The 26,175-nt window shown below is 41.9% G+C and overlaps 1 protein-coding gene across 8 annotated transcripts in view; it reads left to right on the forward strand.

The window, feature by feature from the left end:
* The window catches only part of hspa12a (heat shock protein 12A), a 72,363-nt gene that overhangs the window by 21,378 nt on the left and 24,810 nt on the right, over positions 1-26,175 (forward strand). For 5 of the 8 annotated variants that reach the window (XM_026191207.1, XM_026191208.1, XM_026191210.1 and 2 more), the window contains exons 2-5: positions 10,432-10,508; positions 10,960-11,087; positions 15,984-16,170; positions 25,140-25,244. In XM_026191207.1, coding sequence (XP_026046992.1) covers positions 10,432-10,508; positions 10,960-11,087; positions 15,984-16,170; positions 25,140-25,244 — 497 coding nt within the window. The remainder of the gene's footprint in view (positions 1-10,431; positions 10,509-10,959; positions 11,088-15,983; positions 16,171-25,139; positions 25,245-26,175) is intronic. The other 3 variants (XM_026191209.1, XM_026191215.1, XM_026191212.1) reach the window with 1 other exon arrangement.

Below are 26,175 nucleotides of genomic sequence, written 5' to 3' on the forward strand. Positions count from 1 at the left end.
CACTCACTGTAACGTCCTCGGATCTCACTCACTGTAACGCCCTCGGCTCTCACTCACTGTAACGCCCTCGGATCTCACTCACTGTAACGTGCTCGGATCTCACTCACTGTAACGTCCTCGGATCTCACTCACTGTAACGCCCTCGGATCTCACTCACTGTAACGCCCTCGGATCTCACTCACTGTAACGCCCTCGGCTCTCACTCACTGTAACGCCCTCGGATCTCACTCACTGTAACGCACTCGGCTCTCACTCACTGTAACGCCCTCGGATCTCACTCACTGTAACGCACTCGGCTCTCACTCACTGTAACGCCCTCGGATCTCACTCACTGTAACGTGCTCGGATCTCACTCACTGTAACGCCCTCATGAGTGTAACACCGAGTGTGTCACTCAGCTCCTCACTCACTGTAACGCACTCGGCTCTCACTCACTGTAACGCCCTCGGATCTCACTCACTGTAACGCACTCGGATCTCACTCACTGTAACGTCCTCGGATCTCACTCACTGTAACGCCCTCGGCTCTCACTCACTGTAACGCCCTTGGATCTCACTCACTGTAACGTCCTCGGATCTCACTCACTGTAACGCCCTCGGATCTCACTCACTGTAACGCCCTCGATCTCACTCACTGTAACGTGCTCGGATCTCACTCACTGTAACGCCCTCGGCTCTCACTCACTGTAACGCCCTCGGATCTCACTCACTGTAACGCACTCGGATCTCACTCACTGTAACGCCCTCGGATCTCACTCACTGTAACACCCTCGGATCTCACTCACTGTAACGCCCTCGGCTCTCACTCACTGTAACGCCCTCGGATCTCACTCACTGTAACGCCCTCGGCTCTCACTCACTGTAACGCCCTCGGATCTCACTCACTGTAACACCCTCGGATCTCACTCACTGTAACACCCTCGGATCTCACTCACTGTAACGTCCTCGGATCTCACTCACTGTAACGCCCTCGGCTCTCACTCACTGTAACGCCCTCGGATCTCACTCACTGTAACGTGCTCGGCTCTCACTCACTGTAACGCCCTCATGAGTGTAACACCGAGTGTGTCACTCAGCTCCTCACTCACTGTAACGCACTCGGCTCTCACTCACTGTAACGCCCTCGGATCTCACTCACTGTAACGCACTCGGCTCTCACTCACTGTAACGCCCTCGGATCTCACTCACTGTAACGTGCTCGGATCTCACTCACTGTAACGCCCTCGGCTCTCACTCACTGTAACGCCCTCATGAGTGTAACACCGAGTGTGTCACTCAGCTCCTCACTCACTGTAACGCACTCGGCTCTCACTCACTGTAACGCCCTCGGATCTCACTCACTGTAACGCACTCGGATCTCACTCACTGTAACGTCCTCGGATCTCACTCACTGTAACGCACTCGGCTCTCACTCACTGTAACGCCCTCGGATCTCACTCACTGTAACGCACTCGGCTCTCACTCACTGTAACGTCCTCGGCTCTCACTCACTGTAACGCCCTCGGATCTCACTCACTGTAACGCCCTCGGCTCTCACTCACTGTAACGCCCTCATGAGTGTAACACCGAGTGTGTTACTCAGCTCCTCACTCACTGTAACGCACTCAGCTCCTCACTCAGTGTGTTACAGTGTGGTTTGCTAAGCAGACAAAACAAAAAACACCTTACCCGTGTCGTCGAGGCAACCAGAGGGAGGGAGCAATACTCCAACAATGGCACACTGTGTATGCTGACCGCTTTAAACAGAAAGCCAGCTTCATAAGCAGAGAGTCGACATACCTGGTCATCACCTTTTTACACTTTTACCTTGGGGGAATAGATACTGGACATTTAAAACCAGGAAAGAGTGAAAAGCAGCTTCCTCCTCATGGCTGTGGCCTTTATTAGCAAACTGTTGGGACTGATTTAGTGCACGGGCACATGCACAACTTTGCAATCTTTGCAGTCATATAAAAAAACAGAATGTCTGCACTTGCTCTCATAACAACAACACAACGTTTGCAAATATTCCTGTTGTTCGTACATAGCTCTTTTTATTCTTAGATCTTTATATTAGTTTTTTGCCTTTTTAAAGTGAAGTTTATCCCTTTTTGCTGGTTAATTGTCACCAAACAAAATGTCTTTGTATCTTTCTACAATGACAAGTATATGATCTTAAATGTTGAATGTGCCTGTTCAGCTATGTTATTATGATGTCAGAGAAGAGCCTCCACATTGTGGAGAGGCCAGTTGTAGTGCTGGGTGTCATCACTGATTTCTACAACTTATTCAGTTCGGAGTAACAAGATTTCGATTTGATTGAATTCATTTCAGTTTTGACTCAGACAGGCAGAAATATTACATTTATCTTGGATACGTACTGCTGAAAGAAGCTTGTAAATTCTAAATATTTAATTCCATTTTTTTTGACTGTTTCTCTGCAATTACAAACTCGGTGTAAACTATCTTGGTATAAAACAAAGCTGACACTGTGAGACTTCATCAGAGGTGTGAGCATCACAGCAGATGCCTTTGTGTCAAAGTAACTGAGGCTAAAACAGAAAAACATGATGGCCTGGCTTTTTATAGCAGGTAAAATACCATGAATCAATATGTGAACATTACCTGATGCTGCTGAAGTGAAGCAGAGCAAAGTTACAGAGGTTTGATTTGAGACACTGATAAGCAATCATTTGTAAAAGTCTTTGCTGTTAAACAGCAGAAATCAGACTTTCTTGTCAAATTCATTGAAATAAAAAAAACAGCGCCTGGTGCATAACAAGCAAATAATGCAGAAAATAGAGATTTTTTGATGGGAAACTGGAAGTACACTGAGAGACAGCTGTGTGCAAAGCACAACCCGTGCCGGCATTCCGTATTATCATTCCTTATCCATGCATGCTGACCTGTGGTTTAAAGTAATGTAATGCTGCAGCTACACCAGCTCACTCTTGTTTCTTTCTATAATGTTATTCAGCTTTTCATCCAGTGAACAGTGATCCTTAATGGTCCAAATTATGCTGAGTTTTATTTTATTTTATGATATAAAAATGCCTCAGTCTTGTGAGCACACCTGTGTGCACACAGGTGTGCTCACAGATGTGCACACAGGTGTGAACACCTGTGTGGATGAGAGCACATGTATTCAAAAGGTTTCTCCAGGCCCCAGAGTGCGAGAGCCCAAGGAGGATCATCGGAGAGGCATCTGTGCCCCTGAGACAAGGGGTCACTCAGCAGCCACGGAGCAGAAGTCAGAGGGGGCTGCAGTGGCGTGCCCACAGGCTCTGCCAGCAGCCAACTGTGCCATCCTTCTTCTTAAAGAAGAACCCAGCGGTGGCTGGGAAGGTGGCGGGTCAAATAAAGCCCTGTTGGAGAGCCTCTGTAATGTACTCCTCCATAGCCTTATTTTCCCTAGGGGATAGGGAGAGCAGGTGACCACGAGGGGATACTGCTCCATGGGGAGCTCGATGGCCATGTCGTAGGACATGTTGGTTGGACCAGTGAACATGATACTGGTCTGGTATCAGATTGGGTAGGGATCTGAAGTGTGTGTGAAGTGACAGGAATGAAACGGTCGACCGGGGTTAACAGAATGTAGAGAAGCTAGATTTTGGTCAGTGGAGTTGAGACCTCGAGAGAGGTGAAACGCTTCCTTGAGCAGGAAGCCAGAGGCGGTGCAGCTGTAGCTCTCTGGAAGCAGAAGTGTTTAAAGACCCTTCAAGGTCGTCACATAACTCGTTGGTATGTCTTTAGAGTGAGATCTACGGTCTCATTCAGTCTCAGGAGCCTCACATCCAGTCATCTCATCTCGGACGTAATCGGCCAATCCCTCCATTAAAATTGATCAGAGTTTTGAATTTCTGTAACAAACGTTTGACAAGTTTGTCTTTTCTAGTGTTTTTGAAACATCTTTGAGTTCAGCCCTTTGTGATTCTTATCATTTCCATCAAATGATGTGGCATGCTTCACATTCCTAACACATTACACCATCCATAGCAGTGAAGCATGATTATTTCACATTGACATCTGATGTGTTTTCATTGTCTTATTTACTATCACCTGATAAATTTCTTAGCTATATTGTTTTCTCCTTATTCACCTTGTTTTTATGGAAATGTGTTTCAGTGATAGCGATGCAGGAACTGTGTTGCACATTAGTGCAAAGCTGTGACAAGTTAGTAACATTTTAAGCCATGTTAAACGCAGCTTTCTTTTCAGGGGCATGTATGGATAAAAATGACAAATATGTATTTGATACTTGCACATATTGATAGCTTCTCATTTACCAAACCTAAACGTCTTTCCTTTGTGTGGTGGATAATCGTGCTCATACTGTCTCAACTCTCACAATCCAGAAATATGTACTGAACAAACTCATGACAATGAAAGGTCGTTTACAGAACGCCTGGCATTAAAGGAATGTTTGGATGTACATAATAATATTCATGTCCTGATCGTTAACAATCCTAAAAGCCATTGGGGTGCTCTATGGCAAACAAATACTTTAGCTTGTGTTCCTTGAGAACAATAAAGATATAGACTCTGCCCTGCTTGTGCTTTTATTTGACCAAAAAGGGCAGTGGGATTAAAAAGCGTGCAAGAAAAGCAGGAACACTCCGACCTGCATTGTACTTAACTCGATGTGCTCTACAGTCCCTTATAGTAGTATTACCCTCTTGTAGGGCTGCTCGATTATGGCAAAAATGATAATAACGATTATTTTCACTGAAATTGAGATCTCGATTATTTGATGATATTTATTTAACAGTAACAATGTGTTGAATAATGGCTTTAAAGTAGGGCTGCTCAATTAATCGAATTTTAATCATGATTACAATCTGGGCTTTCAACAATCATTCAAAAGGACTGAGACGATTATTAGCCCCTCCCTCGTGCTTTACTCTTGCGCTGCTCCGTGTGGCAAATCGAGCGCACCTCTCTGCATTTCGAACACGTGTCACAACAATTAAGAGGACCCGAGGGAAGCTCGGAAAGCTAAGCAGAAGTTATTTGGAGAGGAGAGTGACTGCCGTTGGTTGAAAAGAGGTAAAAAAAGCTTCAGTGGTGTGGAAACATTATGGGTTCAGTCAGACGTGGATCAAGTAGACATAGTGTGTAAACTTTGCTACGGTGTCGTAGCTGCACCACAGAGCAACACTGCAAAGTTCACTAAACATAGATGTTTACATTTTTCATTTATTTCTTATATTGAAAACATTTGCACTGTTATCAGTTTTTGCACACTATTTTATATTATTTTTTAAAGTCATTGTTCAACACATTGTTATTGTTAACCCTTTAAAGCCGGTCAGAGCAGCACGCTCCGTTTTGTGTAACTATTTTTAAATCCCTGTAGAACCTGAACCATGTAAGCTAGCGCAATAATTTGTTTTGCATATGAAACCGGAGGAGTTGTACTTACATCTTATGCCATCAGCTTGTCCTCGGTCACGGTTTCCTTCCACATAAAGCTTTGCAAAAATTGCATAAAAAGCGCTTGCAGGAACAAAAACACAATATTCCAGAAACACGCTTTGCCGATCCGATCAGCTGTTCGTAACACTTCCCACATTGAAACAGACGTCAAGGCGAAATGTTGCATGTCCGCCATTTCCTGTCTGAAACCGGAAGTGACGTCATTTTTGCAGAAAATGTAGTTTTTTTTACTTGTAGGCCGTAAAAGCCTATACTGGTCATGTTTGACTTTTCTGACTAGTTTCTGGGATGCTTAGAACTCGAATTGCACTGCTGGAAATAGTTTATTTTGATGCACATGCTGTTTTCTTTGCAAATTTGCATCATAGGATTGTTTTTTGTTTTTCCTGCAGTATATAAAAATTGCTGTATCTCCAAAATAAAACTATGAAGACACTCAAAATAAATTTCCTGTTGTTGTAAACTATTTTTTGCAACTTTTTTGTATTTAAAGCTTTGAGGGACAAACCTCTTAAATTTCTCCAAGTAGAAATATATGTAAAAAAACAAAAACAATTTTCAATTTTTTTGTAGTTTATTGCACTTTTTTGCAATTAATGTAATTACTATGCACTTAATGCATACATATTATGGGCTATAACAGTTGTATTGATGTATAGCAACTTGAAATGCTCCCAAAAATGGCTCCACAGCATGTAAAAAAATAAAATAAGCTCTGGCGGACTTGGTTCTATGGTAGGTCTTAAAGGGTTAAATAAATATTGTCAAATAATCAAGATCTCAATTTCAGTGAAAATAATCGTGATTATCATTTTTGCCATAATCAAGCAGCCCTACTTTAAAGATTGTCATAAAATAGTGTGCAAATACTGATAACAGTGCAAATGTTTTCAATATAAGAAATAAATGAAAAATGTAAACATCTATGTTTAGTGAACTTTGCAGTGTTGCTCTGTGGTGCAGCTACGACACCGTAGCAAAGTTTACACACTGTGTCTACTTGATCCACGTCTGACTGAACCCATAATGTTTCCACACCATTGAAGTTTTGTTTTACCTCTTTTCAACCAGCGGCAGTCACTCTCCTCTCCAAATAACTTCTGTTTAGCTTTCCGAGCTTCCCTCGGGTCCTCTTAATCAGCGGTCCCCAACCCCCGGGCCTCGGACCGGTACCGGTACCCGCGAAAGTTGAGGCTCAGGTGTGAAATGTATAGTTTTCAGGGTTTTTATCGGTTTTCAGCGTTATTTTGTTATCGTTTTTATAGTCAACTCTGTTTTCCTGGGTCTTTTCACGTGTGTTATGAATAAATTTTCTTTTTTTCAGTACCGGTACTAGTTTTATTTTGTTGTATTTATCCGCGACACCTTAAAGGCCGGTCCATGAAAATATTGTCGGGCATAAACCGGTCCGTGGTGCAAAAAAGGTTGGAGACCGCTGCTCTTAATTGTTGTGACACGTGTTCGAAATGCAGAGAGGTGCGCTCGATTTGCCACACGGAGCAGCGCGAGAGTAAAGCACGAGGGAGGGGCTAATAATCGTCTCAGTCCTTTTTAATGATCGTTGAAAGCCCAGATCGTAATCGAGATTAAAATTCGATTAATTGAGCAGCCCTACCCTCTTGGTTGTCATTGGTTGGCTTGAACAAAGCATGGTCATCTGGAGGGTTTTCTGCCAGATGCACAGATCTAACCCTGACCACAGGCTTTCCTGTGTTGCACCTAAGCAAACTGCAGGAGGAAACTAAGAATATTTTCAAAATGAAACGATTAAAAACACATTTCTAATCTGTGGATCTCAGTCCCCTGTCACTTGTTTGACCCAGTCATCCACTACAACGTGCCCTCTGTGTGGACTCTTCATACTAATTTACCAGACTTTTGTCTCTTTGTTTAACTGGTTGATTAAATGTTAGTTTTTGCATTTTCTTGTTTGATCATTTGGAAACATAAGGGCATGACTAATAGTTTAACCTTTACTTTGGAAAATGAAATCTTAGGTTTGAACATCATATAGAGTAAATGTAATAAATAACACTTTGTTTTTAAAGCTTAGTTTCTATTTTGTCTTAAAATTGATAGATTTGTGAATTAAAGTTCAGCGACTTGAACTCTATAAAAAGTTCAATGAACTTTAATTATTTTTAGTGGATTGAATGCAGTTTAATTTAATGTGCACTAACAGTTCATCATGTTTGTTTGTCTAAAATATTTTCAATCGTTAGTTTTCATATAGATAGTATAGAAATGTGATTAATGGGGAAGAATGATGACGTGGTTGGACAAACCCAGCAGTCTTATCACTGTATGGACGACACAGGGTTGCCGCAGGATGACTTAAATTATTGTGTGATTGTCACGGATGAGAGAACGGATGAATGCTGGAGGGGAAGAATTAGAATTTCAGCGTAAACATGCCTTAGACATGAAATGAATCATTGAACAGAAGTGAACACTCTGCTGGCACAGAAAGATTGAAATATTATTTATTATAAGATTACCGTTACTTTACTTTGCTAATTGTGATGAGATTTTTCGACCCTTTGTTGGGAATAAAACTCCAGGCTGTCAAGTGATTTGGGAGAGTGGACTGTGGCTAGATGGAGTCTAGCCACAGGTGGTCTGTAATTCTGCACTGTAATTGCCTGGCAAAGTGTATTATGGGTCTTCAGACCACTCATCCACTCTGTAGGGGATGGCAAGAGAAAAGGGTGAATGAGCTGGAAAAATAGGATGGATAACACGATGTCCCGCCGTGAGACAATTCTGCCAGACACTTACAATATGTCTGGGGAGTATTATTATTGTATGCATTCAAAGAACACTTTCACTGAAGGTTATTAAGCCAGACTAATGAAAATGATGGAAGCAAATGGGTAGACAATCTCCTATTCTACTGAAATGCCATTGTGTTTTGAAGACAGGTGTAACAGACATTTTCTGCACTTTCCACACAGAAAATGTTGTCATTTGGCTGTTTGACACCCACAAAGCAGCATCCTTTCACTTCTGGGCCATTTACAGAGTTCATGGTCAGCAGCCTCTGCAGGAACACGGTTTTCTTTGGTGTTCTGGGTCATTTCTTTGGTGCTTACCAACTATGGAAGCAGCATGTCTTAGTTTCAGAGCCTTATTGCCTTCTTATGTTCAAGAAAAAAGTCAGTGTGACCATGGAAATCTTTAGTCAGCTGGCCTTGATAACAATTTGTTATGTTTATCGTAGTATTGTGCTTAAAGTGTGGAGCTAATTTAAGTCAGTGGCTAAGCTAGGCTTCTGTTAGCAGTGTCCTTTAAATTACGGTGTCGTCTGGATGGAGATCAGGACAAACCTGCTAATAGTGGCTGTCAGTTGATTATTTAACCAACAGGAAGTTTATTTTCAGGTTTAATTAAGTACTAATTACTAAGTTAATGTAAGTCTGTCATTTTTAAATAAAATAATATCTCAAAGTTGTCCCCTAACAGGAGTATGGCTGCATCGCAGGGTTGAGTCAGGAGTCGACTGATGCAGGAAGCATGCTGTGCATGTTGTTTTTGTAGATGAATGAATGGTTGTCTCCAACAATGTAACATTTAAAAAAGAGTGCGTATGGCCTCAGCCTTAGAGGCTCGTTTGTGGGTAATGTGAAAGGTCAGAAGATGCAAGGAGATACATTGAATGTTTCAGTTTGGGATAAAAAAGATGAGCAGGAGAGAAAATGAACCCTTATCATAAAAATGTTCATTTAACTAGCTCTATATCATATAGACAGTGCTGGGAAGGTTACTTTCAAAATGTATCCCACTACAGATTACATGCCCCAAAATGTATTCTGTAATGTATTCTGTTACGTTACTCAATGAGAGTAATGTAACTGAGTACTTTGGATTACTTAATATATTACCATGCTTTTTACAGCTACATGAATGTCCTATTGCTGTGTGATTTATTACTATTACTGAAGGCTACTCTCCACACCAACACCAGCTAGATGTTTAAATCTTAATATAAATGAGTAACAGTAGGTGGACATTAGGTAAGGCTGCACTTTTTGCAGCGATCTCGTGTAGAAACTATTCCTCGCGTATATAAAACAGGTCCGCGGCTCTGAACTGTAGTAAAGGGACCTCTGACTAATACGTCAGGTTCGTGTCGGCTCATAGCTGAAAACTAGCTTTACTTTGTTGTCTGGGTCAACTTTGCTAGTGAGAAACAGAGAGAGGCGTTGAAAGACTCCAACAGAACTTATTGTTTCAGAGTAGGGCTGCTCGATTAGGGCAAAAATGATAATCACGATTATTTTCACTGAAATTGAGATCTCGATTATTTGACATATTTATTTAACAATAACAATGTGTTGAATAATGACTTTAAAGACTGTCAAGCACAAGTAAAGCACGAGGGAGGGGCTAATAATCGGCTCAGTCCTTTTTAATGATTGTTGAAAGCCCAGATCGTAATCGAGATTAAAATTTGATTTATTAAGCAGCCCTATTTCAGAGGAAAACACGAACACGGTGTACAGTCGAGTCTTAATAGCTGGGCTCGTCAGGCTCTCTGTTTGGCTGCAGTGGTTATTATTATATTTACATGCTTCAAATATTTCTTTACGTCGTTATGCGGGCTGTAGAGGTGACCTGGGCCACGAGACTGAGACACAGGCACTGAATGCCACCTTTTTAAATGGTAACCTTTAAACTAACAGAATACAGTTACTCATATTGTATTTTACATACGTAACACCGGTACATGTATTCTGTTACTCCCCAACACTGCATATAGATGTATAAATGATGACCTGCAGATCTGTAGTCCTTGTTCACTACACAGTAGCAAAAGCTTACAGCTGCACAAATGCACGGCATAAAAAGAAGGTGCATAAAATGAAAACGTGTAAAAGGAATAAATTTCCTACTGATGTTCAAATAAAGACATGCTTTAAAAATGACACGACAGCGTGCAACTTTATATAAATACTCAATAGAAAGTGAACTGCATCGTAGGACTGCATAATAAATCCTTTGCTGTCTTCATGTACAGATGCAATGGCTGATCCTTCTCCAGCAAAGAGCATGGGCGACCCTGGAATTACACCTCTCTCTCCTTCACACACTCAGGTGACTCATGTGTTCATGTTTGTAATTATTGTTCCTGCAGGACGAGTGTGATCTGACACGTTTCTTCTCATTCTGGTAATCTGATTACCTTTGTATCATGCTTGAGTGCCACAACACCTGGCATTGGAGGGTCATGATCTATTTAACATATCCTACAGCAGTAACAGCAAAGTCCTTACAAACTGTTAGGTAGAGACCGTCTGCTCTTCACTCATATATGTTACATAACAGCAGGACACCAAGACTGAGTAAATGCAGAAATAAACCTGCAGTCTCCATCATCACGGTGCCATCCAAAGTGAACACTGAACATCCTGCAGATATTTACTCACCTGTGATATCACTTTACCATTTTGATGTTGTTATTTTTTATTTGCATATGCTGATTGGTTGTTTTGAACTCATCATATGTCCTAACACCATCAAACTGTCTGTTCCTCTTTGTGCACAGCAGAATGATACAGACCAGGTACCGTCAGGGCCGTCCTTTGTGGTCGTAGTTGCCATTGACTTTGGCACCACATCCAGCGGTTATGCTTACGCCTTTGCTAAGGAACCAGAGTGCATTCACACCATGAGGTAGGCTGACACTGCAGTGGAAACTGAGGTGGAATGTGATGGTGGGCTGGTGGTGCACTGAACTTGATCAGTTCGGCTGTGAACAAAAATTAAAAACAGTCTTTTATCACCAAGGCTGAAGGAAGGTGTTCTGGCAGGCAAATGAAAACTAAATGTAGCTAATTGGACATGTGACACAGAAAAGTGTCAGCAAAACAGACAAAAGAAGGAAGAATATTAACCTAAAGTTACTTTTTAATGTTTAATCGATTGCGCAAATAATTTAAAAGATTCATTTCATGATGAACATCCAGCATAAAGATAAAAACAGTGCTTTTGTTTGCCTGTTGGACTTTAATCTGTGAGACTGTGTGCGGAGACCTCTGGCAGGCACAGAGGTAACTGGAGCTGCGCAGGGCTCCGCCCAGGCAGCGCTGCCGCCGCGTGCAGTTCCTCGGGGGCTACCTAGCCTCTGGGGAGGCCCTGGAGTGAATAACTGTACCTAAAGCAGCTAAACTGTGAGAAACACCCTGGGTGGGAATGAGATTTTCTCCCTGCATAGAGATAATGGATGGCTGAGAGGGCGACAGAACTGGAGATTGAGCTACAGGTAACAGGGACACTGAAGACTGAGCTGAATGCTGCTGGGCACGGCCCCGGAGTAAATAGTCCCAAAGTCAGAAAACCCATGATTAACGTCTCTTTCGCTCACCACAGCCAGCAATTCAGAAGTCTCCGGGTCTAGCTGAGGCGAAGGGCGTCGGCATGATCGCCGCTTCCCTTTTGAAGGCTGGACCGACGGGCCGGACAGAACGTCCTCCGGCGGGCTGGTCGGTTTGTACTGTCACGGCTCGCGGGATGAGCCGTGTGGACCCAAGATGCTGGCAGCTGAGATGCAGGGGAATTTTATTGAAGGTGGAGATACAAACAGAAACGGCATGGAGGAAACTAAGCAAAACCTAAACTGGAAAAAACTAACAAAACAAACCTGAAACGTCAACTGGAGACCCGAGGAGAAAAACATAGGAACACACAGATACACAGGTTGACGGAGGGAAATAACGCAGACGAACCGGCAACAGGCTGGAGAACACACAGGGCGTAAATACACACAGCAGTAATCAAGGGATGGGAGACAGGAGGGCAACACAGCTGGGAGAAGTCAGAGCTGACGAGACAGGGGAAACGTACCGAACACACTCACATGAGACAGAGACCTTCAGAATAAAACAGGAAACTCACAGAGCCAGACAAGACACTGAACTTAACAGATTCACAAGCAGAGTGACACCATGGACAGACGGAGGGAACGCGGAGAAGTGTGAGCACAGAGTAACTCTGGGAAACCAAATAACAAAACCTAAAAACAAGGACTCAGCAGTTCTACAAAACTATGAGCTAGAAATACTGGGACAGAAACCAAAACACAAACACTCATAATTCATAATAACATCAAAAGTAAAAGTACAAAACCCAAAAACACTGGGTCACCGAACCAGGACTGTGACAACAATTGTGCCGATTAGTTGGTTAGTTGACTAGTAACGCTCAGTCCTAATATACAGATGTATATGTATATATTCATGTCTGACCTCGAGGTGATAACTTAGACAGGAAGTCACCTAGGATTTTCATGTTGGTGCCCAAACCACCTGAACTGGCTCCTTTTCATGTGGAGGAGCAGCGGCTCTACTCTGAGCACCTCACTCTCTCTCCAAGGGAGAATCCAGCCACCCTTCAGAGAAAATTTGCTGCTTGTATCCATGATCTCTGTCTTTCCGTCACTATACAAAGCTCGAATGCTTGTGCTCTGTAATTGACAGCTAACTATTTGTGCCCTCCTCAACAAGACAGACTGGAAAGACTGGGAACATTGTACAGGGATCGTAGCAACGTGCTGGCCATCCCATACTCCCAATGCACCCCCCCCCCAGGATACTCTGAGGGATGTTGTCGAATGCCTTCTCCATATTAACAAAACACATGTAGACAAGTTGGGGAATCCCCCTCAAATATCATTTAGAACTGGCCCAACGTTCCAGAATGGAAACTGCATTGTTCCTCTTGTATCCAAGGTCAAACAAACTCTGCACCTTGGCATAGACTGTTCTCAGAGAGGCTTAGCGTGTTGTCCCCTGGAGTTGGAGCACATACTCCGGGCCCTTATTCAAAGATAGGAACTATCACCCCAGTCTGTCAGTCCAGAGACACCGCTCCAGATCTCCTTATGATACCATCACTGTACGTTTAGGCATGCTACGCTCGGTCTGTCCAGGACTCGCCCCCACTACCTGATCCAACGCACCACCAGGTGTCTTGATGCTCAGTTCTGTGCATCTGGGAGAAACGTTTCATCACTCAGCAAAGTGACTTCTTCAGTGGCCAGTCTTTTAGTGATAAGGATGTACACGTCCTGGAGAGAGAGGAACACTGGAAGTCGCTTGGATGAGTGACTTTCAGCTTCCTATGAAAACTTCTCACCCAAGACCAATTTGTCTTGGGGAGACCCTACCAGGTCTTGGATGAGTCTTGTACTCAAGGTCAAGGTCAGAGGTTATGTTCTCTGAAAATCTTGTGACTGTGACAGCTTAGGCAGGAAGTCACCTAGGATTTTCAAATAATTCTACGCGTGCATCTTTTAGGACGCTTAAAGCTTTAGAAGCACAGCTTCATATTAGAAAGTTATAAATGTTCCTGGATGCTGGATTGTCAGCTTTGAAGCAAAGCCATGGAAAACTAAGACATAATGAATTCTTGCTTTTCATTGTGTGTTAATGAAATATTAAAAGTAACAATACAAGGAGTTTTGTTGTGATGATGGTGGGGTCGTAACTCCACAACAACACCCTGAAATGTCTTCAGTTTGATACAAAGGTTTGTGTTGAATGTCCCTCAAAATTACCAAAAAAGAAAGAAATAAGAGAGCTGTACGTGAAAGAGTGAAAGAGGATAAATCCCAAAACTTGATAAACAGTTAAAAGTTCAGATAAAACATTCACAAAGGCAAAAACATTTTGATATATTAAATTCATTTTGAAATGTTAAATATCTTCTGCATCTTTCAGCCTGAAAGGATTTTTTTTCACAGCTCTTGAACTTTTATGGGCTTCCTGATCTTGTCCTTGGGTAGCTGTAAACTGTGATTTCTGTTCAAGTTCTGTTTTTATTTGATTATGTTATTCTTGCTTTAAGTAATTAATATTACTAAGTATTAAGCTATTAGTATTTGAATAGAGCTGTTTGTTGAATTTAATTGAATTAAACAGAGAAGACGCAGCCTTTAATGAGGTAAACTGGAGGTAGTGATCACTTTTGGGAATCAGATACAAAACATATTTTAGCTTGTTTACCACATAATTCAGTATGTGTTACTGAATACACAGCGGTCGAACAAAACAGTACAGAAGAAATCCTATATCACACGTGACATTACCATCATGTGAGGGGAGGCTCGAGTGAGTTGGTGTTCTGGCTAAAAAAGATTAAATAGGCTACTGTGAAGTCATAACCACAACTTTGCTTATTACACAAAGAGATACGAAAGATTTATTTTTTTTCTGGCTCTTAAAAATCGTACGAAAACACCAATAAAATCCATTTTGTGAAAAATAAAAATAAAAAAATAAAAAAACTTTGAGGACATGTGTTGGAATGACCATAAAACCTCTAAAGTCCTTGACTTAGAGACACAATAATTATTGTATTGTTTAAAACGGTATGCATGTATTACGAGAGCCGTAACAGCTGAACAGCCCTTTGTCTAGACTCGTCGTCACCAGGGATTGCATTTATTTTTCCAAGCTGCTCCAACACTGCCTGCTGGCATTTACAAACAGCAGGAAATTTGCTATTTTAAAAAGTGTGATCTGTACTTGTGCCCAAATTCTGCTGGTCCTCCGGTAGAACCAGTCGCTGCAGACAAATTATATAAAGGAAAATGAAAACACCTGTAAGCGTTTAGCTTGGATATGTCCGAAGGCCAAAGGGGAAAAGGCGGAGCCAAAAGCAGACTGAAGAGATGGGAAGGTTCACAGGAATGCAAAGTTTATTTAATTTTTTCCTCAGGACAATTAATCACAGGTCCAGGGCAGAGACTAGAGTCACTGGCTTTACTAAAACAGGGAAAGAGGTCTAAAAATACTAAAGAAAGCAATTGTGGAAACGATAAGTGTTCGCATTCTGCTTGTTTTGTGTGATTTTGAGGTGGATGGGCTCAACCTTGGAGGAGAAGTGCATCAAAAGTCTGATGAAAACATGTGACCAAAGACCAACTCCTTAAGGCTTTCCTGGACAAATTTCAAGTTGCTGGGGTCAACCACCTCAAAACTGTACCCCGAAGTGTAAAACATGGCATTTCATGTTCCCACTAGGTGGCGCTGTGCCCTCTGTCAAATAAATCAGTTGAAATGTGTTCAGGGGCTGTGGTTTAGACTGACCAAATATGAAGCCGATAAAATCCCAAAAGTACAGTGGCTGGTTATGGCAAGATCGTAACTTATAATTAAAAAAACTTTGAACAGGTGTGAGGCATGTGCAAATTTTAATGAGTTTGTCAGTATGTTAAATCCTTCAAAAAGGCAGTGAAAGACAGAAAATAAAACAGTGATTACAACAGGGCCTTCACACTTTAAGGTTTAGAGGCGCAGGAACAATAGGGCCCTAATAATAGAAGTCCTCTGTTTGTCCATACGTGCCAGGGTGTGAGTGAGCCAGTGGGTTCATAAGGCCTCAGAGAACTCAAAGAACGAGTTAAAGGTTTATTTACAAGTTTGCCGTGAGTTGTGGAATGATGCTTAATTCTTCCTGGATAATCAGTCCTTACCCAACATCTGTGACAATCGTTAACAAGTTTAGCTGCTGTATTCACTTAAAAGCAGATTTACTGCACATATATTGATAACTGTCGTTTTTTTCCAGGCGTTGGGAGGGTGGGGACCCAGGCGTATCCAATCAGAAGACCCCGACCACCATCCTTCTCACTCCAGACAGGAAGTTCCACAGTTTTGGTTATGCGGCTCGTGACTTCTATCACGACCTGGACCCCAGCGAATCCAAACACTGGCTTTACCTTGAAAAATTCAAAATGAAGCTCCACACCACTGCAGTAAGAACACTGACATTAAATTTCACTTTCTAGTCTTCCTGACCACTCATACTGCTTCACAGTAAGGATAGCCAGTCATTAGCATTATTCTATACATACTACTTAAAATCACACACTAATATACAAAACAGAGGAATTCAGAGTCATTCATTGTTCAGTATTTTGCCCAACACATACTGTAGCATATACACACATTACATCATGAGCATAGCAGCTCGTTAGGTCACTCTTCTTCCAGGCGGGATCAGCACAGGCACACTCCGTCGTCACCACTCAGTGACTCATCTGATGGAAAATGTGACGGTCCTGCTGTTCGGGCAAGCTAATCGAACAAATCTTAATATCAGACAAAGATGAACCAAGTAAATACAAAATGCAGTTTTTACTGCTCAGGTGTAAAAGGAGGGCGTTCAGTGTGGACACCCAAGTTTGTGAAAGGAATAGCTCAAGAGCAAGGCAATTTTGAAATTGACACCATAGGCGTATCTACAGGCGACCACCAGTATTTTTAAAGATTTTCACTTTGGTGGCCGTATAATCTCATCTGTGATTTTTATAGGTGATGTGTTCTAGCTTGCACTGGCTCATAGTGGAGTGTGAAATGGTAGGAATGAGAATCAGCCCCTTCAGAAGCTATGGGTCCTCAGCAAGAAAAGGTTGGTGTGCCCATTCCCAATCGGTGATGAGTTGTTGCCCCTAAGCCTTACCCTCACCTGTGGTCATTAGTTTTGAGTAGTGACGGAACGGATGAGATCGTGGATACAAGTGGTGGAAATGGCTTTCTCCAGAGGGTCGCTGGATTCCTTAGAGTAAAACTGCTACTCCTCCACATCAAAAGGAACCATTTAAGGTGGTCTGGGCATCTCATAAGAATGCCACCTGCGCACCTAGTGGGCGAGATGTCCCAACAGGTGTCCGAAGATGTCCGAATGCAACAGTGTTCCCCTGTATAGGCTGGGGAGAGGGAGGTCTGGGCTTCTCTGTGTAGGCAGCTGCCCTTTCAACCAAACCCCATATAGGCATTTTTCCCGTTGGGAGGAGGAGTCGTTAACCCGAGTGAGTGGTTTTGTAGCAGGAATGGTCCGAGCTGCAAATCCAGAGCTCTGAAGCAAACGTTGGGCAGGTGAAAGGCAGTGATAGTGGACGAAATCCAAATTCTGAATCCATCCATACATCCATGTAGATGCTAAGAATGACAGCCTCAACATGGCATTTAATCTGTTATTAGACTCAATTGGCTTCTCTCACAATGTAAAAGAACCCACCCACCACTTTAATCACACTCTAGATCTTGTTTTAACATATGGCATCGAAACTGAACAGTTAACAGTGTTTCCTGAAAACCCTCTGCTGTCTGATCATTTCCTGATAACATTTACATTTACAATAATTGATTACACAGCGGTGGAGAGTAGACGTTTATCAAAGTAGATGTCTTTCTGAAAGCGCTGTAACTAAGTTTAAGAATATAATCCACCCACTGTTATCATCTCCAATGCCCTGTACCAACATAGAGCAGAGCAGCTATCTGAACGCTACCCCAACAGAGGTCGATCATCTTGTTAATAATTTCACCTCCTCACTGCGTACGACTCTGGATACTGTAGCTCCTGTGAAAACTAAGGTCTCTAATCAGAAGTACCTGACTCTGGATGGCATTACCTTGGCCTCCAGTAACGCTGTGAGGAACCTTGGAGTCATTTTTGACCAGGACATGTCCTTCAACGCACATATTAAACAAATATGTAAGACTGCTTTCTTCCATTTGTGCAACATCTCTAAAGTTAGAAATATCCTGTTTCAGAGTGACGCTGAAAAACTCGTTCATGCATTTATTACAGGATCAGACCAGTAGCAGAAGTGGTAAGTGAATTATGTGTGTACTCAATCCATGATAACAGGGTGGACCAGGACAAGGGGTTATGTGACAGCACGCACTGATTTAGCCTTTCTGTTTGGCTGTTGGTTTGTGGGTGGTACCCAGAGCTCAGATTGACTCTGGCGCCCAGAGCTGTGCAGAATGCTTTCAAAACTTGTGAAGTGAATCGGGGACCTCGATCTGAAACTATTTCCTGAGAGATGCCGTGGAGTCTGAAAACATGATCGACTAATAGCTGAGCATTTTCTATGGCAGTGGGCAATTTTTCTAGTACAATGAACTGTGCTGATTTAGAGAACCTCTCTACGATGGTGAGAATGACATTCCTCCCCGAAGAGGCAGGGAGACGGTGAAGAAATCTAAGCCTACGTGTGACCAAGGGCGGTGTGGTGTCAAGGTAACTTTATTCATACCCATAGCTAAATTTGCTTTACAGAAAAAATGACAGCATTTGGCATCCCTTCAAAAACACACAGACCTAATAAAGATATAAACCTCACTGTGGCACATATATAGTAATTTAATATTTCGAATCAAAAACAGTTCTTATTTAATTCAGTGACAGCAACGGGGACAAAGCTGTTTTTATAACGCTTTGTCCTGCATCTCGGAAATAGAAACCTCCGTCCTGAGGGAAGAAGCTGAAATTCACCCCTTAGCGGATGGGAACCATTTTTAAGGATTGATAAAGCCATCCTCTGTACCTGCTTGGAGTACAGGGAGGCTAAACAAGACTGTGGCTCACCTATCGGACGACTGGACCATCTCACTATCTGATTCAGTGAGTTTTTCTCTGTGACAGAGGTCTGACCGAACCATGCCACCAAACAAAAGGATTAAACAGACTCAATGAAAGAACGAAGTTAAAATGTTTTGGTCAATGTGGAAATGAGCAAGTTTCCTAAGGCAATAAAGGTGCTGGTGACCCTTTTTACAAACTGATTTGCAATTCTGATCAAAGTTCAGTTTTTCATTGATTATGGTCCCAAGATATTTATATGATTGTACTTGCTCTATTTTCTGACCTTTAGTTAAAGTGACTCCGTGCCCATTTTGTTGTTTCCTAAAATCAACAACCATATCTTTTGTTTTAGATATGTTCAGCTGGAGATAAGACTCCTCACACCACTGAACAAAGTCATCAATGACTGGACCGTGGTTAATTTCACCCTCTTTCAGTAAGCTGACAATAACAGAGTCATCTGCATATTTAATAATTCAAATTTCAAATTCAAATTTTATTTGTCACGTACACAGTCATACACAGTACGATATGCAGTGAAATGCTTGGACAACTGCTCGTGACCTAAAGAAAACAAAAAAGGAAAAGGCTATGAATAAGATAGGAAATAAATATGAAAAATTAAAAAGGGTAAATTTAACTAGAAAGGAATAAAATATAAATTAAGGTTAAAAATGAAATAACTGTACAACACAAATTAGAATGAAGGGTAAATTTAACTGGGAAGAATAAGATAAAATATATAAATTAAAGTTGAAAATAAAATAACTGTACAACAAAATACACAATATAGAACTATATAAGAATGTATGAAGAAATATAAATAAATATATACACAATAACAGCAGCTGTACAAGTATTAACAATTATTAATTAGTATTAATGTCCCTGTTTTCATGTCTGCTCTGACACATGTTTGTATAGAGAGTGAATAATAAGGGCGATAGGACGCAGCCTTGAGGAGAACCTGTCAGACAGAACCCCATTTATTCTCACTCTTTGTGACCTGTCAGTTAGAAAATCTAAAATCCAGCCCAGCAGGTTTTTCCTGATTTCAAACTGTTCTAAAAGTCTTTTAATTAAAATATGGGGCTGTGTTGTATTAAAAGCCGAAGAAAAATCAATGAAAAGAAGTCTTGCAAAAGTCCCTTTACTCTCTACATGTTTAAGAATCAGATTTAGTGAAGTCAAAAGTGCGTCCTCCACTCCTCTGTTGGGCCTGTATGCAAACTGCATTGGATCCAGCTGATGTTCAGTCTCTTTCATAATCACATTTCTGATGATTTTTTTCAAAGACTTTCATGACAACTGAAGTGAGGGCAACAGGCCTGAAGTCGTTTAGAATTGTTGGACGACTAGATTTAGGGACAGGAACCACGACTGCTTCTTTCCAAAGAGAGGGCACATGTTGTGTTTGCAAGGATTTGTTCAAAATAACCTGAAATATAGGACTGAGTTCATCAGCACAAGATTTAATTAGGCGGCCACTAATATTATCAGGACCTGGCTCTTGTTCACATTGACTGTATGAAAGGCCTTTTTAACATCGCTGAGTTCAATGATAAAGTACTGAGTATCTCTCAGTTTCTGTTTCAGTTCAGAAATATCCTCGCTAAAATCAGAAGAACTAAAACGAGCATAAAACATGTTTAAGGCATTTGCAAAATCTCTGTCTGAATTAAAACCATCTAAAATGACCTGACTGCTGCTCTGAGGAGTTTGAAACCCTGCTATGGTTTTCATACAAGTCCAGGCAGACCCAAAATTTTTTGCAGCAAATTTGCTTTCAAGAAGGTTTTTGTAGCTCTGTTTTGCTTTCAAAATCTCGATTTTCAGGTCCTTGGTGGCTGTCTGAAAATCAGTAACAGCCCCTCTTTAAAGGCCTGTCTCTTTTTCCTTAAACAGGATTTGACGCTTTTAGTGACCCACGGCTTATTGTTAGCGTAGACTTTAACGCGCTTACGGGGTATAATCATGTCTTTACAAAATACTGCATAAGAGCTAGTAACATCCACCAAAGCGTCGAGATCATCTCCACAAGACTGAATAAAAACTTCCCAATCTGTAAGCACAGATTCTTCTGACCATATGTCAACATCCTTTGTCTCTCGTTTTAAGACCGTTTTATAGATGGGCAGAAGATGCACAGTTATGGTCAGAAGATCCCAGAGGAGGAAGCGGGAGGGATTTATAAGCATTCTTCACCGATCCGTAACAAAGGTCCAACATTTTATCCCGTCTGGTAGGACAGGATACATATTGATACAGATTGCCCAAAGTTGATTCAAGAGAGACATGGTTAAAGTCCCCCATTATAAAGTTTGGGCGTCAGGAGAGAGCGCCTGCAGCTTCTGCACTACGTCTGAGATGATGCTGCAGATGGAGGCGGGGTGAGCCCTGAATGTAAGCTATGGTAATAAAAAGTTGTGGAAACTCACGAGGGAGATAAAAAGGGCGCAGCGACACGGATAAAAGTTCAACATCTGGTGTACAAATACACTCTCTAACAGTCACAGCGCTACAGTAACGTTTGTTCACATACAAGCATACTCCCCCTCCTTGAGATTTCCTTGTTACCCGTGCATCCCGATCCTGGCGAAAGGGAGCTCCAAAACCGTCAACTGAAAAATCGGCGTCCTGGTCCAGCTCCGTCGGCCATGTCTCGGAAAAAGCCATCACTCAGCTGGAACCTGACGTTTCCCTGGAGTTCATCCAGCTTGTTCCTAAGAGACTGAACATTTCCAAGGATAACAGACGGCAGGGGAAACCGACTGACCTGTTGTCTCCTCAGACGCAATTTAACACCTCCACGTCTCCCTCTTTTCCTCTTCTCACTCGTTCTGTTAGAGTCTCTATGTATAAAATCCGGCATACATGAGGTGAGGTCCTTACCATCAAGTTTTAACAGTTCGTCACGGGAGCAAACAATCCTCAGCTGACTCACGGCCTCGCCCACATCATCGGAAACAAGCCAGCACAGTAGAAATCCAACCACAATGAAGAAAAAAGAATCCATGATGTTCTCACTGTTGTGGAGCGTCACTTTGTAAGAAAACTGTCACTTCCTTCAACCAAAACACATGCCAGCGATAGAAACGAAAAGAAACGATAAGAACTTAAACACTTAAAAACTTAGGATGCCAAGCTCTCGCTCACTGCCGGTCGCTGCGTGCGCATGCGCCCTGGATTGGTGTGGTTAATGGGTGGAGTAGGCCTGAGGTGCTTGGTGGAGGACTTGTTACAGGCGCAGGCAGGACAAATGGCAACAGACTCTCTCACATCTTTGTTTAGGGATGGCCACCAGAAATGTTGTCTGAGAAAAGTTATTGTCCTTCTCACTCCTGGGTGGCACACGAACCTTGGATAACCCAATGGGCCCAATAGATAACAGCGGTTATCCATTGGGCCAACTCTGCACATCCATAACCCAACGGATATTTCCCACATCATAATTTTGTTCTGCAGTGGGAGAAAAAGGCGCTCGGCTGGAGTTTGCCTTAGGGATCAGACCTGTGAGACAGTATGCCCCTACACCAACCAGGTGGTGGGAGGACCAGGTGAACGGTACCTTGAGTGAAGCGAACCAAGGGAGCGGAGCGGCGACTTGGCTGTAGTTTCTTATGAATTACCTGTGGGAATTGGCAAACACTAGAAAACGCTGGAGCTGTTTTCGAGACTCTGGGACGTCACCTGCCCCCTGGCCAAAATGTGACCCATGAATGAGACAGTGGTGGCATGAAACTTACGTTTTTCTGATTTCACATATAAACGATTTCCCAGTAGTTGCTGCAGAACGCTCCTCACCTAAATCCAGTATTCCTCGAGAGATATGGAAAAGATCAGAATCAGAAGCTAATCTCGAAAACTATGAATCCCTAACTTGCCAGTCAGCTGGGAAGTATGGTGCACTTCAGTGGATGGTTTTGTGTTTGGTCAGCAACTGGAAAAGAATCAGGAGAATCAACAGAAGTAAAAACAAGGAAAGAAACAGGAGAAATCCACAGAAATCCCCTATGTCTATCCCCTATGATTAACTAGTCTGAAAGTAAGTTACACAATAACGGTCAAAGACACACGTTCATTCATTTAAAACATTTCTATACATTTAAAATACTTATGTGAATATTTAATATAGCTACATATCAGCTCTACTGAATTTCTGAGTTTCACAAGCAGACATAGAGCTCACGTCACAAATTTTAGTGACTTTAACAATATTATACATTTTAATATTGATCTAGCTGACATTAGGTTATGTACACTGCACGCAATAGGGCTTTGGAGCCTGATGTCACGGGAGGGGGCGTGGCCAGGAGTTTTGGTCAAGGGGCCATTTGAACATGCCAAACAAAGGGTGAAAGCACACGGATAATGTGAGCCATGGTTCGTACTTGGCGTGTTGTTGGTTGTAGTGTTAGATCGCACAATCGGGAAAATGGGCTCTCTTTTTATCGTTTCCCCTTCTAGAAGCAACGTCAGGCATCACATGTATCGGATATTACCAAAAGAAGACGTCAGGCCTGGATAGCAGCGGTGAGACGAGCTGATATGGAGTTCTCTACCATAGATTTCTGTTGGTGTGCTGCTGGATAAGATAGTTAAGATTTGCTGCATTTTGATAAATATGTGCCCAAGTGTGGTTGTCAAACCTCGGTGAAATGAAACTTGCTCTTATTAAATATTCTTTAAAATGCTGTGTTGTTTGTACAGTTCATTGTAACCCATGTAACTTTCTATGAAGTGCTTTCAATAAAACGGAAAGGACATATGTTTTTTTAGTTTTTTTATTCAAGACTTGTTCAGATGTACTTGAAATGCAAACTATTAACATGGCTACGCACAGCTGGCATCAATCGTGACCCACAAAATAAAACACTATTGGTTATTTAGAGCAGCCCTTCTTTTGAGAAATATTTTCCCACTAGTTCAGGAGGACACACTTTTTGGAAGAAGTCTTGTGCTTTCTTCAAACGCGGTTCCCAGAAATCCACATCAGGGAAGATGCGTATCACAGCAAACTCTCTTTGTGGCCGAAGGCAGAAGTTTGTGTCCTGTGCAGCCAATGCCTGCTTTATGCTGTGGACAGTTAATCTCCAGATACATCTTCCCACAACAGTCACACATTGTGAGTCCGTCTGGAGATGCTCCGAGTTCTGGAAAATTTGTGTTCACTAAAAAACCGCATAAACTTTGCTGCCATTGTCTCGGTGTAGGCCTTTCGTGCGTCCTCTTCATGTGTAAGATCTTGTTTGCACAGTAGACACAGACTTTTCGAGGTTACACACACGATTCACAACACTGGTGTGTCCAAACTTGTAGCAAGTACAGCATGCATCACTGAAGCTGCGACTCTCCCTGCACGCCAGCAAAACCAAGCAGGGGTCTTGTGCTGAAATCTGTGTTTGTTTTGGTTCATGGCCTGCTAAAAGAGTGCCGCGCTCCCACAATGCATTGCGGCTTTACGTCAACTCCAAAGCCCTATAGAACCACATATTATAGAAGCCAAAGGTTCAAATAAGTTGGGCGCACCTTCACTTTGTTTTTCACAGAAAACAGTTCTGTATACTGGATACTAAATTGCGTTAACATCAACGGCTAACGTGTCTAACATAGTGTGAGAAATGCAAAAATAAAGAGATAACCAGGGGGCAAATATTTTTGCTGTGCTCTGTATTTCTGCCAATGGCTTTTGGCTCAGAGCCCGTTACTGCTCATAATTACAACACACTTTTCTCCCACAGTCAACAGTTACTGAAGTAAAAGGATCATTACGTGGATATTCAGGGAGTCCCTCCATCTGAGTCTCTCATAATCGGCTTGTACAATATTATTATGATTAGGAGTTTTCTGAGTTATAGGCCCACTATAGGGATATGTCAAAATGTTTCACTTTCTATTTTTTTCCCAGCAAGTACAGGTACAGACGTGAGACATGTGAAGTTTGAAAATCCAAAAAAAGACCACTGCCATTCAGCCCACCATGAGCTTAAATATGTGGCTACTTGAAACATGCTGTTACATCTGATAGACCTTTTTTTTACATACATTATGAAACTGAGTGCATCCAATGGCTGTGAGTCCTTCAGTGTCAGAATAGTTGGTGTCACTTCACAGACAGACACTTTTTTACCCCAGCTGTTTTTGTCAAGTTTAGATGTTTACCCGTGACTCATGCATGTTACAATAACTGATACGTCTAAATTGGTCATGGATGAGAGGTCGTTAAGAATGTATGGAGTAGATTGTACAGTGTGGCGTGGTAGTAGATGCGTGTGGACAATCCACAAAGGGAATAGAAAAGAAACTAGCAGTGATATATTGACTGTGATGTCTTCTCTCTGCAATCAGAACCTGTCCATCAACACTGACCTCCATGCAGCTAATGGGAAGCGTGTCAAAGCTCTGGACATCTTTGCCTATGCGTTGGCTTTCTTTAAGGAACAAGCACTGAAGGTAACACATGTTTTCTGTTCTCTTACTCATGCAAAGTAATATTTTCTCCTTTGATTAAGCTTCTGTTGACAAACATTGGAAGATGTGTAGAATTTAACCCTTTAAAGCCGGTCGGAGCGGGCACGCTCCATTTTGCATAACTATTTTTAAATCCCGGTAGCTCTGCAACCACGTAAGCTAGCACAATAATTTTTTTTGCATATGAAACCGGAGGAGTTGTACTTAGATCTTATGCCATCAGCTTGTCCTCGGTCACGGTTTCCTTCCACATATAGCTTTGCAAAAACTGCATAAAAAGCACTTGCAGGAACAAAAACACAATATTCCAGAAACACGCTTTGCCGATCCGATCAGCTGTTTGTAACACTTCCTACGTCCATTAGCGTGAACTGTCGCATGTCCGCCATGACCTGCCCGAAACCGGAAGTGACGTCATTTTGCGGAAATGTAGTTTTTTACCATCAAGGCCTCATAAGCCTATACTGGTGTTTTTAAAAGTTATGTTTGACTTTATGACTTTCTGTGTCGTTTCTGGGATGCTTTGGACTCATATTGCACTGCCGGAAATAGTTTATTTTGATGCATATGCTGTTATTTTGCAAATTTGCATTATAATATTTATTTTCGTTTTTCCTGCAGCATATGAAAATTGGTTTATTTCAAAAATAAAACTATGAAGACACTCAAAATAAATTTCCTGTGGTGGGAAACTAGTTTGTGCAACTTTTTTGTATTTACAGTTTTGAGGGATAAGCCTCTTAAATTTCTCTAACTAGAAATATATGTTAAAAAAACAAAAAACAATTTTCAATTTTTTTGTAGTTTATTGCACTTTTTTGCAATTTATGTAATTACTATGCACTTAATGCATACATATTATTAAAATTTGGGCTATAATGGTTGTATTGATGTATAGCAACTTGAAATGCAT

This window comes from Astatotilapia calliptera, chromosome 13 (assembly GCF_900246225.1).
Source record: "Astatotilapia calliptera chromosome 13, fAstCal1.2, whole genome shotgun sequence".
NCBI lineage: Eukaryota > Metazoa > Chordata > Actinopteri > Cichliformes > Cichlidae > Astatotilapia > Astatotilapia calliptera.